Raw genomic sequence first — 13,892 nt, 5'->3', positions numbered from 1 at the left:
GACTTCTGCTCCTGTTAATTTCTCTACAGTGGGTGAAAACCGCATGGGTACACTATGGTCTTTGTGTCTTACGTGTCTAGGCGCAGGTTTCCGCAGCGCAGGGGTGGGGGGCTTTTATATTGGAAGGCCACATTTACTTCGTGGTAATCAAATAAGGCCACATTCAAGAAAATTCAATTAGGTATATCCAAAAATGTACATTATTTTGTAAAGGTATAACTATTATGTACTTAATAATTTAAAAAATGGAAATTACTTGTTACTTTTAAAGTTAACTTTTTAATGACTTTTTTATGTCTGCTTTTTGTTAGAAAGCATTTGAATATTTGGTTGTAGTTGAAACTGGAGGGCCACAGTTTCAATTGATCCACATTCTTTTCTTTTTCTTTTTTTTTTTTTTTTGAGACAGAGCCTCAAGCTGTCCCCCTGGGTAGAGTGCCGTGGCATCACGCTCACAACAACCTCTAACTCCTGGGCTCAAGCGAGTCTTCTGCCTCCGCCTCCCAAGTAGCTGGGACCACAGGCCCCCACCACAACACCCAGCTATTTTTGGTTGCAGCCATCATTGCTGTTTGGTGGGCCCAGGTTGGATTTGAACCCACCACCTTAGGTGTATGTGGCTGGCGCCTTAGCCGCTTGAGCCACAGGCGCCGAGCCAGTTGATCCATTTTCTACGAAAGATTGCTATGATGTGAAGGCACCTGCTATGTTCAATATAAGAAATATTAGAAAAACACTAGTCACCAGGACTCAGGGAACCAAAATTGCATCTGATGGCCTTAAAGGTCATGTGTTTGCAGTGAGTCTTGCTGATCTGCAGAATGATGAAGTTTCATTTAGAAAATTCAAGCTGATTACTGAAGATGTTCAGGGCAAAAACTGCCTGACTGACTTCCATGGCATGGATCTTACCCATGACAAAATGTGTTCTATGGTTAAAAAAAGGCAGAGTATGATTGAAGCTCACGTTGATGTGAAGACTACCGATAGTTATTTGCTTCATCTTTTCTATGTTGGTTTTACTAAAAACCACAACAATCAGATATGGAAGATCTTACATCCAGCACCAACAGGTTCACCAAATCCGGAAGAAAATGATGGAAATCATGACCAGACAGGTGCAGATGAATGACTTGAAAGAAGTGGTCAATAAATTGATTCCAGACAGCATTGGAAAAGACATAGAAAAGTCATGCCAATCTATGTATCCTCTCCATGATGTCCTCGTTAGAAAAGTGAAAATGCTGAAGAAGCCCAAGTTTGAACTAGGAAAACTCATGGAGCTTCATGGTGAAGGTCATAGTTCTGGAAAAGCTACTGGGTACAAGACAGGAGCTAAAGTTGAACGAGCTGATGGATATGAACCACCAGTCCAAGAATCTGTCTAAAATTCAGGCTTTTAATAATGACAAATAAAGAATCCTGTTTTTGAAAAGAAAAAAAAAAGATGCTTTATCTTTCTTTGCCATTAGTTGTAAGTCTCCTCTTATTTCTAATTTTATTTATTTGAGTTCTCTCTTTTATTCTTAGTCTAGCTAAAGGTTTTTGATTTTATTTATCTTTCAAGAAAACTCAGTTTTGTGATCTTTTCTATTTTTGCTCTAATGTTTATTTTTTTCCTTCTTTCTCCTATACTTGACCTTAGTTTATTCTTCTTTTTCCTTAAAACATAAAGCTAGTTTGTTTGAGATACTTCCTATTTCTTAATGTAGGCACTTATCATTATAAATTTCCCTTGTATTGCTTTTATCAAAAAGTAAAAGAGGCTCGGCACCAAAAAGTAAAAGAGGCTTAGCTCAAGTGGCTAAGGCGCCAGCCACGTACACCTAAGGTGGCAGGTTCGAATCCAGCCCAGGCCTGCCAAACAACAATGACGGATGCAGCCAAAAAATAGCCGGGCGTTGTGGTGGGCGCCTGTGGTCCCAGCTACTTGGGAGGCAGAGGCAGGAGACTCGCTTGAGCCCAGGAATTGGAGATTGCTGTGAGCTGTGATGCCAAGACACTTTACCCGGGGGATAGCTTAAGGCTCTGTCTCAAAAAAAAATAAAAATAAAAATAAACAAATAAATAAAAAAGTAAAAGATATGAAGTGTTGGTAAGGATGGAGAGAACTGGAACCCTTATACACTGTTGACTGCTGGTGTGAATACAGAACAATACAGCCACTTTAAGAAACAGCATGGTGGTTCCACAAAAAAAAAAGTTAAAAAATTTAAAAAATTAAAATTAAATTAAAAATAATCCAAGCTGGAAAATTTTGAAAGTAGTGGTAATAGTTACATGACAATGCAAAAATAATTAATGGCACTGAATTATATATTATATACCTAAAATTGTTAAAATGGCAAACTTTATGTTACATATATCTCACTATAATAAAAAATTCCTTATTTACAAGACAGAAACAAAAAAAATAAAAATAAAAACCATAATCCAAGCATGGTGGCTCACAGTTGTAGTCCCAGCTACTCAGGAGGCTGAGGTAGGAGGATCGCTTGAGCCCAGGAGTTCAAGTACAGCCTGGACAACCAGCAACATCTCACCTCCCGGAAAAAATAATTAAAGATAGAACTATCACATGATCCAGTAACACCATGTCTTGGAATATATCCCAAAAAAAGTGAAATCAGAATCTCAAAGAGATATCTGACTCCCATGTTGACTGCAGCATTGCTTACCACAGCCAGTATATGAAAATAACTTACAGCCCCATGAACAGATGAATGCATAAAGAAATTATGGCACATACATGCATGCACACACATACATGGGAATATTATTCAGCCTTAGAAAAGAGAGAATTCCTACCATTTGTGACATGGGTGAACCCAGAGGACATTCTGCCAGGTGGAATGTGGCAGTCACAGAAGGACAAAAACTGCACAATTCTACTTGTGTGGGTTATAGCAAACAGCCAACTCAGGGAAGCAGAGAAGAGCATGGTAGTTGCTAGGGGTTGAGGGGAGAAGGAAACAGGGAATTGTTGCTCTGTGGGTATAAAGATTCAGTTACACAGGGTAAGTAAGAGCTGGAGATGCGCTGTACCAGGTAGCTCCTACACTCACAACACTATACTGTTATAGGCTTTAACCTACGTTAATAGGATAGATCTCATGTTAACTGTTCTCACCACAAGAAAGAAAAATAGCTCCCAGAAACCTGAGCTTGCCCTGACGCACATGGGTGAGATACACACCTGGAATGGTGTTAATGGAGCCCATTAGCTGCTCCACATCAGAGAAGTCTAAGGTCTGATCTTCAAAGTCAGGTTGCGCAGAGATTTCCATGTCTGTCTTTGTTTTCAGGAATCTTCCAAGTCTGTTGGTATAAAAACACATGCTGACGAGAATGGAGGGACGTTCTCCTCAGAGGACATCTGCAGTGTGCCAAGTCACTAGTAGAGAACAGAGAGGGCCTTTCACTTCTTTAGTTTAACGTGTTGTTGGCTGGTATTTGGTGACTGACCAAGGTCGCCAATGGGGATGGGTGGGATTGGTTTGTGCTTTTGAGGAGGAGGAGAAAGGGTAGGATCATGTTAGAGGGTCGGTGGACAAGAAGACCCAGACCCACACCCTCTGGAAGACCTCTCAGGGCTACTCTGGAAGTTCTCATTTCCAAGTCACTCCCAGCTCTAAAATGGATTGAGCATTCGAACTCTCTGGGCTTCCTCTCAGCCAAGTGCCCTCAAGTTTCTGATCTTGGGACTCTGGGTCTCCTGGCACCTGCTTCCTGACAGTCACAGGGTTTGTACATGACAGCGGCAGCCTTTAACCCTTACATCATTAAGCTTCTATATATACAGTGCTTTTATAGACATTATCTAATTCAATTCCCCCAAAACTATCCTTGCTTGTAGGTGAGGTGGGTCTTAGGCTGGCTAGACTTGCCCAAGGTCATGGGGGTAGCAGAATCTGAACTTCTGCCTGTCGGACTCTGAAATGTGCATGCCTTCTGCAGCCACATAGTCTGGATCCTGACACAGCTAGAGGACGCAGGGGGTGCTCCCCAGATTTCAGTTTCTTCTGGTGAAATGAGGGGCTTGCAGAAGAGAGCTGACCACAGGCTTGCTGACTCGGCCTCATCAGACCATAGCCCTGAGACCTTGAGATCAATACTACAGGCTCCTACTGACCCCATGATATCATTCCAAAGCCAGTGCCATTTTCCTCTGAGGATCAGACATCAAACGTGAAACTGGAAACATGTAAAAAGTAGAACCAGGACTATCTGAATGTCTAGAGGTGGAAGAAACAGACAAAGAAAATACATATCAGAACAAACATATTACCTGTCAGCCATAACCACTGCATCCTGAAATGGAAGAGAAAAGAAGAAAATGTTAAATCGATTTTGAAGACAAACTTTTTTCAACTATATAGTACATAAACATATCAGAAAACTTGGAAATTAGGCAAAAGGAGAAAAAGCAGCTGTATCTCACACTCTGGAGGGAGCCGGCCTCATGCCCAGGGGTTTTCCTCCACACCACAGTGCTGTGTTTCCCCAACAAGACATGGCTTTTGGGGACATCAATTTGAAAACTTGTGCAACAGTTGATTACAAACAGTTAATGAATGGAAACTCCGTCATTCACTTAACTGATCCTCCCTTGTTGGATAGTCCGGTTGTTGCCAGCTTTTCACCATCACACATAATGGCGAGAAGCATTTCTGTCCTTTCCCCACATGGTGGACATGGTGGCACCATGGAATGAGCATTGGTGGCTCTCACGGTACTGCCAGATTGTTCTGCAGCTTCATTTGTGGGTCCCTCCCCACAAGCACAGCAAAAAGGTGAGACTTGGAGGGATGACAGTGGGCTTGGACACTGGGGGCCATCCTTAGCAACCAGAAGCTCTGGAGGCTGAAGATCTTGGCAATGATTTTTTGAGTTTTTCCCCCTCACCCTGGACACCACATCTGCCCTATACTCCTGTGTCACCTTGTGGACTTTGGCTCTGATGGAGACTGAAATTTCCACACCCAACCACATAGTGGATTGGGTCAGGTTTCATTTGCTTTTGAGAAAATTAGGAAGGAGTTATTTATTTATTTATTTATTTAGGTATGTCTGAGTTTATGAAGTAAGATTTTTAATTGCTACACTTGTAACCAGGGAATTTAAGGTGCCTTTCCAGACTTGACCAGAACTTTCTCCCCAGAGCTCCATGAAGCCCTCTGAGGTAGCCAGGATATGCTCAGAGCATGGCTTTGGTGCAGCTCCAGGATGAGGGGACAGATCTCTGGGTGATCAGAACAAAGGAGCAAAGCAATGGTGAGGGGAAGAGTCAGCATGCATGCGCCCGCCTGCCACTCGCATCCCAGATGAGCAGAGAAATGGGGCGACAACCTCCCCATCACCAACATCCAGGGCAATCAAATGGCTGCAGACCACAAAAGGCCCGCCTGATGCCTCTAGGAGGAGAGAGGGCACTACCATGACCTGCCTCAGCCATGCCTGTCATTTCAGGCCATGGTTCCATTTCTTTCCTGTATGTTTGTCATTTCATACTGACCTTTATGAAATCAACCTTCTCCTCATGGCACATCTCCTCTATGGTTTCCATCAGCTCTTTACAGGTGTCCAGGTTTTCTCCACAGCTGACCAGTTGTCCATATAATGTTTCCAGCTTCTCCTTCTTTTTCTCCCCTAGAGCTTGTATTTTTTCTTCATATTTTTGAGCAAGTGTTTCCAAGATCTCATTGTAATGGGACTCAAAGTTTTGTTCCTGTTTTCCAAAATTCTCCTGCAAGACATCTGACCTCAGTCACCCTTTCAGTGCATGTGCTGATTAGAGTCACAGGGGCATGGAAATGTGCCTATCCAGAGCCGCTTCACTCCCTCCACTCTGTCTTGTCATCTCCATCAGGATGCTGGGGTGGAGGCTGGAGAAACTGGGACACAGGAGTCCTCAACCTAGAACCCCAGGGGTGATCTTAACAAAAGCACTGCTGCCTCTCTGGGGCCAGCATTTTTTAATCATCCCCCAGTGTCAGCTAACTCCTGTCACCGTGACGACTGACTGGGGAGATTATCAGTGATGAGTAGGTCTGCTATTGGACCTTGGACCTTAATGCAGGCACATTTCCCCCCAAGAGATCCCACTGATCACTCCTTCCTGGCACCTCACCATCTCAGGCTGCTTATCGTCACTGGCTGGTGCTTGAATCCTCCATGTGCCAAGATTACATCAACTAGCATCATACCAGTGGGGGGAAAGATGAAAGCAAAGGGGAACACAGATGGTGGCCTGGTGGCACTGCCTAGTAGATGAGAAAATGCAAGCAGGCAGAAGGGGGAGGGCTAATCCAAGAGCACAGCAGATGAGAGACGTCAAGCACAGCATACTGACTCCTGGCCCACTACTTATACTGTCAGCCCAGGAGAGCTCTGAAGGTCCTGACTGACATCTTCCTCATCAGAAAATGGGGATTTTCCAAAGAATAGTCTCTTGCTAATCATTCAAGGAGTATCACAAGCACCTCTGTGTGCACAGGACTTGCTAAGAATAGTGGGAGAGAGGGAAAAGCAGCAGATGACTCCCCAGTATTGCATATGAGAAAGGCTGGGCTCAGCGTCCTCCCTGAGGATGAAGACACTTTAAGAACAAGCTGGCAGATTAGTGTAAGGAGTCTTGTCTTGGCTGTTGCTACCCATACTACCACACCCTGTGGTGGTGGAATGTGGGTAGTGGAAAGGCTGGCCCCTTCTCTGTGTCTTCCACAGGGGGTAATGCAATAGATCTTCTCCCCTTTAAAACTGGGACTGAAGAAGGTCTAGTTTCATTGGGAAAGGGCCTGGGTTTTAGCTCATCTGAGGTGCTCCTATTGATATGGTCCAAGGCTGCACAAATAGCAGTAGAGCACCCACATGAAGAGGAGAGAGAGAGAAGTCCTGAGGCCCTCAGTTCTGATCCACCTCATCTGGATGGTCAGGCTGAGCTCTGGCATCACAGTGGTACACTATGTTCTTACTAGGGCACATCCAGGGGACTGTGATATGTCTGGTGACAGGCATGGAAACATCAGTCTTTTTTTTTTTTTTTTTTTGAGAGAGAGCCTCAAGCTGTCCCCCTGGGTAGAGTGCCATGGCATCACGCTCACAGCAACCTCCAACTCCTGGGCTCAAGCGAGTCTCCTGCCTCAGCCTCCCAAGTAGCTGGGACTACAGGCGCCCGCCACAACGCCTGGCCATTTTTGGTTGCAGCCATCATTGTTGTTTGGCGGGCCCAGGCTGGGGATTCGAACCCGCCACCTTAGGTGTATGTGGCTGGCGCCTTAGCCGCTCGAGCCACAGGCGCTGAGCCGGAAACATCAGTCTTATGAGAAATAGATAGCAGCTGAGGAAAAGAACATTTCTCAAAGACAGAATGGGTATTTTATCTGTGTATCAAGGCTGGCTCATGAGGGAGAGACCAGCCTTGCTCTGTGTAGCATAAGGGAAGGAGGGGGCAGTAGGACCAGCTGGCAGAAACCACAGAGCAGTAGCTTCTAGCTCAGGAGTCTTGGACTCTGGATCAAGAGCCCACATTCATTCCCATGTCAGGAATGAGAGGCAAAGAGGTCATAAAAGGATGGAAAGTATCTTCTAACTCTGGAATTCTAAATTCTTATTGATCTCTCAGGCAAGTCTGGAAATTTCTAATTAGACAAAGACAAAGCATAAACTTATTTTCTTTAACCAATGCACAGCTAAAAGTATGTCTGTGCTTGAATACTAGTAACTGGCAGACATGAGTATTTTGCATCTTATACAGCTGAAAGCAGTTTGACAGTCCTTAGTTGACTTTATGTAATCAACATTATAGCTACCCACACAGGCCTAGACTTAACAGCCACAAAGGACAAGGAAACTACATGGAAGCTCACTGTCTCTGGTGACATGGCCAGTACACCAGGTGATGCCCAAGGGATTGTCAGTGAGACCAAAAAAATAAAAACAGGACAGGTGTGGTGGCTCACACCTATAATCCTAGCATTCTGGGAGGCTGAGGTGGGTGGATTGCCTGAGCTCAGGAGTTCGAGACCAACCTGAACAAAATGAGAAAAATAGAAAAATGAGCTGGGCATTGTGGCAGGTGCCGACAGTCCCAGCTGCTCAAGAGGCCAAGATGAGAGGATTGCTGGAGACCAGGAGTTTGAGGTTTCTTTGAGTGATGATGCCACAGCACTCTATCTAGGGCTACCGAGTGAGACTCTTGTCTCAAAACAAAGAAACAAAATACAAACACCGAACACAGAAATACCCAAAACAAACACCAGGGCAAAAGACACCTCTTCTCACCACCTGAGCTCAAATGAGGGGCTTCCACTGCATGGCACCATCATTAAGTTGTTTTTGTCAGATTAACGGTTGAGACCAGGTGGCCTGCAATGTGTGCAAGTGGTGATCTGGTTAAAGGAGATGAGGAGAAAAAGGAGTCAGTGAAGGAGGACTGTGACTGGAAAATTTCTTCCTTATGTATTCACACGAGAAGCATATATAAAACACCTTCTCTGAAACGTACCAGGTAGCAGGACTGGGGGTACAAAGACACATTGGGAGTAGGGAATGCTGACAGGAGATCATCTCTGTGAGATGTGTGCCCAGCCCTGTGGAAGTCAGGGGCCAGGGTGAGGGAGAGGAGCAGTGGAGACCTCTCACATTCTAAGAAAACAGACTCATACCGGAAACAGTTTCTTGACCTGGCCACTGATGTGTGTCTGCTGAGGTCCTCAAATGTGCTCTTACCTCCACAGTGATGAAAACCTCCTCCAAGTGGTTGGCAAAGTTTTCCATTTCAATAATCTGTTTTTCCAATTTGTACATGTTTTTGTGAATTTCATCCTACCCAACAGAGAGGATCACAAAGAAGGTGTTAATGTTACATCTTTTGTCTCTCTCTCTTTTTTGGCCCCATTTCCCAAATGGAAAATCTTACCCTCTCTTTTGGTGAAGGCAATTTTTAAAGCTTATTCCCTGCCCATATTCTTGAGATACAAATGCAGTATCAAGACAGAGAAGAACCAGAGAGACCTGCTTACCTTGGCGCTTTCCAGGGCCTTGCTGAGTGGCATCACTTCATGCTCCTTGTGTTCATCAAAAGTTTTCTGAAAAGCTCTTATTTGAGTTTTGCAAGTGATGCAGAAGACATCGGCAGCTTCCTCCTCATCCTCCTCTTCAGGGATGACATAGCATTCATACTCCTCACTGGCTCGGCCATGCGTGTACCTGTAGGCTTCCCGCAAGTCCTGGCACTGACCTGCTGATCCCCACCCTCTGAAGCCCAGGTCCTTGGCCTCTGCTGCCTCTCCAGTGAGTCTCCAGTCTCTCTGCTCCCTGGCTGGGTCTCTCCTCTTCATCATATGAGAAGGATATTCTGGAACCCCTACTCTGAACAAGTTTTCATCAACAAACTCATCCCCTAACTCATGATCATCTTCAAGTCCGTATAAATGGACAAGTTCATCCACTTCCTCTTGAAGGTCTCTTTGAATCTTACCATCCCCTTCCCCTCTCGGCTCACTGCTCACTTCAGCTTGGATGCCATCCCTCTGCATCCTAATGTTTTCTTCAGGGAAGATGTGTAATCTGTCTTCAGTGTCATAGAGATCCATATGATAAAAGTGGAAATCTTTGGGGGCAGACTTGTCTGGCCCCAGTTCCTCCCCAGCTTCCCCTTCCATTGTAATTCCAGAAGCCCTGGGAAGTTCCTTTGTATAAGATAGATCCTTCCTGGACTGTTAATAGTGAATATCTTGGATCCTGAGACACAGAAAAAATAGGGAAATCAGTTCCTGAGAAGGTCATCGCAGTGGATAGTTGTTAGGTTGGGCTTTATTCATTTATAATTTTTTTGAGACAGAGCCTCAAGCTATCCCCCTGGGTAGAATGCTCTGGCATCAAGCTCACAGCAACCTCCAACTCCTGGGCTCAAGCAAGTCTCCTGCCTCAGCCTCCCAAGTAGCTGGGACCACAGGCATCAGCCACAATGCCCTGCTATTTTTTTTTTTTTTTGGTTGCAGCCATCATTGTTGTTTTGGTGGGCCCGGGCTGGATTTGAACCTGCCACCTTAGGTGTATGTGGCTGGTGCCTTAGCCACTTGAGCCACAGGCACCGAGCCAATTTTTGGGGGGAGGGGGAGACAAAGTCACACTATGTCACTTTTGGTAGAGTGCCATAGCGTCATAGCAACCTCAAACTCTTGGGCTCAAGCAGTTCTCTTGCTTCAACCTCCTGAGTAGCTGGGACTATAGGCACCTGCCACAACACCCTGCTGTTTTTAGAGAAGGGAGTTTCACTCTTGCTCAGACTGGTCTTGAATCTGTGAGCTCAGGCAATGCACCTGCCTCAGCCACCTAGAGTGCTGGGATTACAGATATGAGCCACTGCATCCTATAATTATTACTTTTTTTTTTTTGGCGAGGGCTAGGTTTGAACCCACCACCTCTGGCATATGGGGCCGGCACCCTGCTCCTTGAGCCACAGGTGCCGCCCTACAATTATTATTTTTAAAAATTGTATGAATTATTCTGCAGAAAAATGGATTCAGTGAAAACATTTTTTTAAAAATTAATTGAAAAAGTAAGATCTCAATAGATGAATGTACACAGACAATTCACAAAACAATTATTTTTGTATATGATATTACCCACACAAAAACATTTGGAAAAACTGCTCATACTCATCAGGAACAAAGAACTAATAAACAAGACTCCACTTTACTTTTCTATTTAGCAAGTATTTAAAAATATGTCAGTGCTGCCTAAGACCAGGTAAGGTGTAATATGACAAGCACCCTCATATGCTCCTGATTATCTCATTGTAGCTTTATTTGCATTTTTCTGATGAACAATGATGTACTTATTAGCCATTTGTATATATTCTTTGGAGAAATGCCTGTTCAAGTCTTTTACCCACGTTTTCTTTTTCTTGAGACAGAGTCTCTCTCTGTTGCCCAGGCTAGAATGCTGTGGTGTCAACCTATCTCACAGAACCCTCAAACTCCTGGGCTCTAGTGATCCTCCTGCCTCAGCCTCCCAAGTAGCTGGGACACAATCCCCAGCTAATTTTTTCTATCTTTGGTAAAGATGTGGTCTTGCTTTTGCTGAAGCTGGTCTCAAACTCTTGAGCTCAAAGGATCCACCCTCCTGGGTCTCCCAGAGTGCCAAAACTCATTACTACAAAGCTTACAGAAATAAATAAGATTAAAAAGAAATGCTATGAACAGGCATTTACACAGACTGGTTCATAGTATTTCTTTTTAATCTTATTTATTTGTGTAACCTTGGTAGTGGTGTCCCCTTTTCCATTTCTGATTTTAGTACTTGGAGTCTTCTCTCTTTTAGGTTTGTCAATTTTGTCGATCATTTTAAAGAATTGGGTTTGAAAATTAAACCTAGGAGTTTGAGGTTGCAGTGAGCTATGACGATGCCATTACTCCCTAGCCCAGCAACAGAGCAAGACCCTATCTCAAAAAGAAAAAGAAGGAAGGAATTTAATTTAATTTTCTCTACTGTTTTTCTAGTCTCTATTTCATTAATTTCCAACCTAACCTTTATTATTTCCTTCCTTCTGCTTCTTTTGTTTAGTTTGATCCTTCTCTTTCCAGTGTCTTAAGGTATTGACTTGAGATCTTTCTTTCTGTTAAATATAGGCATTGGTAGCTATAATTTTTCTTGTAAGCACTGCTTTTACCATACCCCACAAGTTTTGGTATGTTTATCTTCATTCTTATTTATCTCAAAGTATTTTATAATTTTCCTTTTGATATCTTCTTTTACCCATTGGTTTCTTAGGAATGTGTTGTTTAATTTCCACATATTTTTGTGAGTTTCTCAAATTCCTTCCTTCTTTTTCTTTTTGAGATAAGGTCTTGCTCTGTTGCTGGGCCAGGGAGTAATGGCATCGTCATAGCTCACTGCAACCTCAAACTCCTAGGTTCAAGCAATCTTCCTGCTTCAGCCTTCTGATTAGCTGGGACTGCAGGTGCACACCACCACACCTGGAAAATTTTTCTGTTTTTCATAGAGACAAGGTCTCACTCTTACTCATGCTGATCTCAAACTCCTCATCTCAGATGATCCTCCCACCGTGGCCTCCCAAAGTTCTAGGATTACAGATATAAGCCACTATACCTTGTCCGAGTTATTGATTTCTAATTGCATTTAATTGTGGCTGGAGAACATGTTTTATATTTTTACTATCTTTATAAATGTATTGAAGTTTGTTTTATGGGCTAACATATGGTCTATTCCTGGAGAATGTCACATATACACTTGAGAAGAATGTGGTGTATTCTGCTGTTTTTTGGTGGAGCATCTTTTCTTATAAATGTCTGTTAGGTCCAGTTGGTTAATAGTATTATTCAAGTCTTCTATTTCCTTGTTGATCTTCTGCTTAGTTATTCTATCCATTAATAGTCGGATTATTCTATCTAACTATTATTGTTAGATTGTCTAGTTTTCTCTTCATTTATGCCAGTTGTTGCTTCACAATTTTGGTACTCTGATATAGGTATATATACATACTAATATACAGTATAAGTGTTAAATATTTGTGGTGGATTGACTCTTTCATTAATTATAAAATGTCCCTCTTGGCTGCGCATGCTCACCCCTGTAATCTCAGTACTCTGGGAGTCTGAGGTGAGTGGATGGCTTGAGCTCAGGAGTTTGAGGTCAGCCTGGTCAAGATTGAGACTCTGTCTCTACTAAAAATAGAAAAACTAACTGGGTGTTGTGGTGGGTGTCTATAGTCCCAGCTACTCAGGAGGCTGAGGCAAGAGGATCACTCGAGCCCAAGAGTTTGAGGTTGCTGTGAGCTATGCAACACCAGGGCAACAGAGTGAGACACTGCCTCAAAAACAAACAAACAAACAAACAGAAAAAGTCCCTCTTTATCTCTAGTAACACTTTTTTTGTTGTTGTTTTGAAGTGTAGAGAGCGGGCTGTATGATGGCAGAGCCCTCACAGCCTGGGGAACATTCAGAGAATGAACCCTCAACTGCTTCTCCTCCATTCCCAAAACAGCCATTTTCCTTTCTTCATGTTCCGTCTGCCAGAACTCATGTAGCCCTTTCTTTCTATAGTTAACTATGCAGATCCTTGAGATCTCTCTCTTCTTTCTCCTTGTCATATGTTAATGAAGTTGAGCAGAAACCATTAACAAGATGGTTTATCTTTGTTAAAGTCATTTACATTTTCATATTGTACTGAAAGATCAAAACTATGTCTTTTGTTTATGCTATATCCCCATTTTGTCTATGTTACTTCCCCCTGGACAACCCTGTACAGATACTATAAAATGAAGCTGATTTTGTGCTTTGGGGCTGGCTGTAGCCATCAGCTCAGTCAGTCCTCCTGGTCCCATCCTTTGTTTCCGTGTCTTCTCTTGTGCTGTATTTTCCTCATTCCCCACCAATTCCACTCTGGTTCACTCCCCTTTGCTGTGCTGGTTCAGGACATTAAAGTCTTATTTTTTTCTGATATTGGTATAGCCACTATAGCTTTCTTGTGTTTGCTGTTTACATGGTATATCTTTTCCTACCCTTTTAGTTTCAATCTGTTTGTACCTTTGAAGTGTGACTCCTATAGAAAATATATAGTCGGTTTATATTATTAATTTTTCTTATCTGTTTATTATGAAAAGCTCGCTAAGAATCTCTAAACGGCAACACTTTGTTGGAATCTTTCAAGTTTTATGTCTTCATGTAACAAAATGGCATGTCCTATGAAATACTATACCACACCCCCAAAGAAAAGTCCTGCTCAGAATCTAATAATTAATTTCCCAGTAGGATGGTAAACTAGAGGTTAGGGAAGAAGATTGGTATCTACAAATCTGCTGATCACTAAAGATATAACAAAGGGGCGGGCGCCTGTAGTCCCAGCTACTTGGGAGGCTGAGGCAG

General features: G+C 43.2%; 1 protein-coding gene across 2 annotated transcripts in view; it reads right to left on the bottom strand.

Annotated features, from left to right (window-relative positions):
• FSD2 (fibronectin type III and SPRY domain containing 2) overlaps positions 1-13,892 on the bottom strand; it is a 48,795-nt gene that overhangs the window by 26,780 nt on the left and 8,123 nt on the right. For both annotated transcript variants that reach the window (XM_003784601.3, XM_023510135.1), the window contains exons 3-7: positions 9,024-9,744; positions 8,731-8,826; positions 5,516-5,746; positions 4,289-4,311; positions 3,197-3,318 (exon numbers count right to left, since the gene is read on the bottom strand). In XM_003784601.3, the coding sequence (XP_003784649.1) occupies positions 3,197-3,318; positions 4,289-4,311; positions 5,516-5,746; positions 8,731-8,826; positions 9,024-9,665 (1,114 nt within the window). In that variant the 5' untranslated portion in view covers positions 9,666-9,744. The remainder of the gene's footprint in view (positions 1-3,196; positions 3,319-4,288; positions 4,312-5,515; positions 5,747-8,730; positions 8,827-9,023; positions 9,745-13,892) is intronic.

The sequence above is a fragment of the Otolemur garnettii genome, unplaced genomic scaffold (assembly GCF_000181295.1).
Source record: "Otolemur garnettii isolate 467f Iridium unplaced genomic scaffold, OtoGar3 scaffold00011, whole genome shotgun sequence".
Classification (NCBI taxonomy): domain Eukaryota; kingdom Metazoa; phylum Chordata; class Mammalia; order Primates; family Galagidae; genus Otolemur; species Otolemur garnettii.
This window is presented reverse-complemented; position numbering and strand designations above follow the sequence as displayed.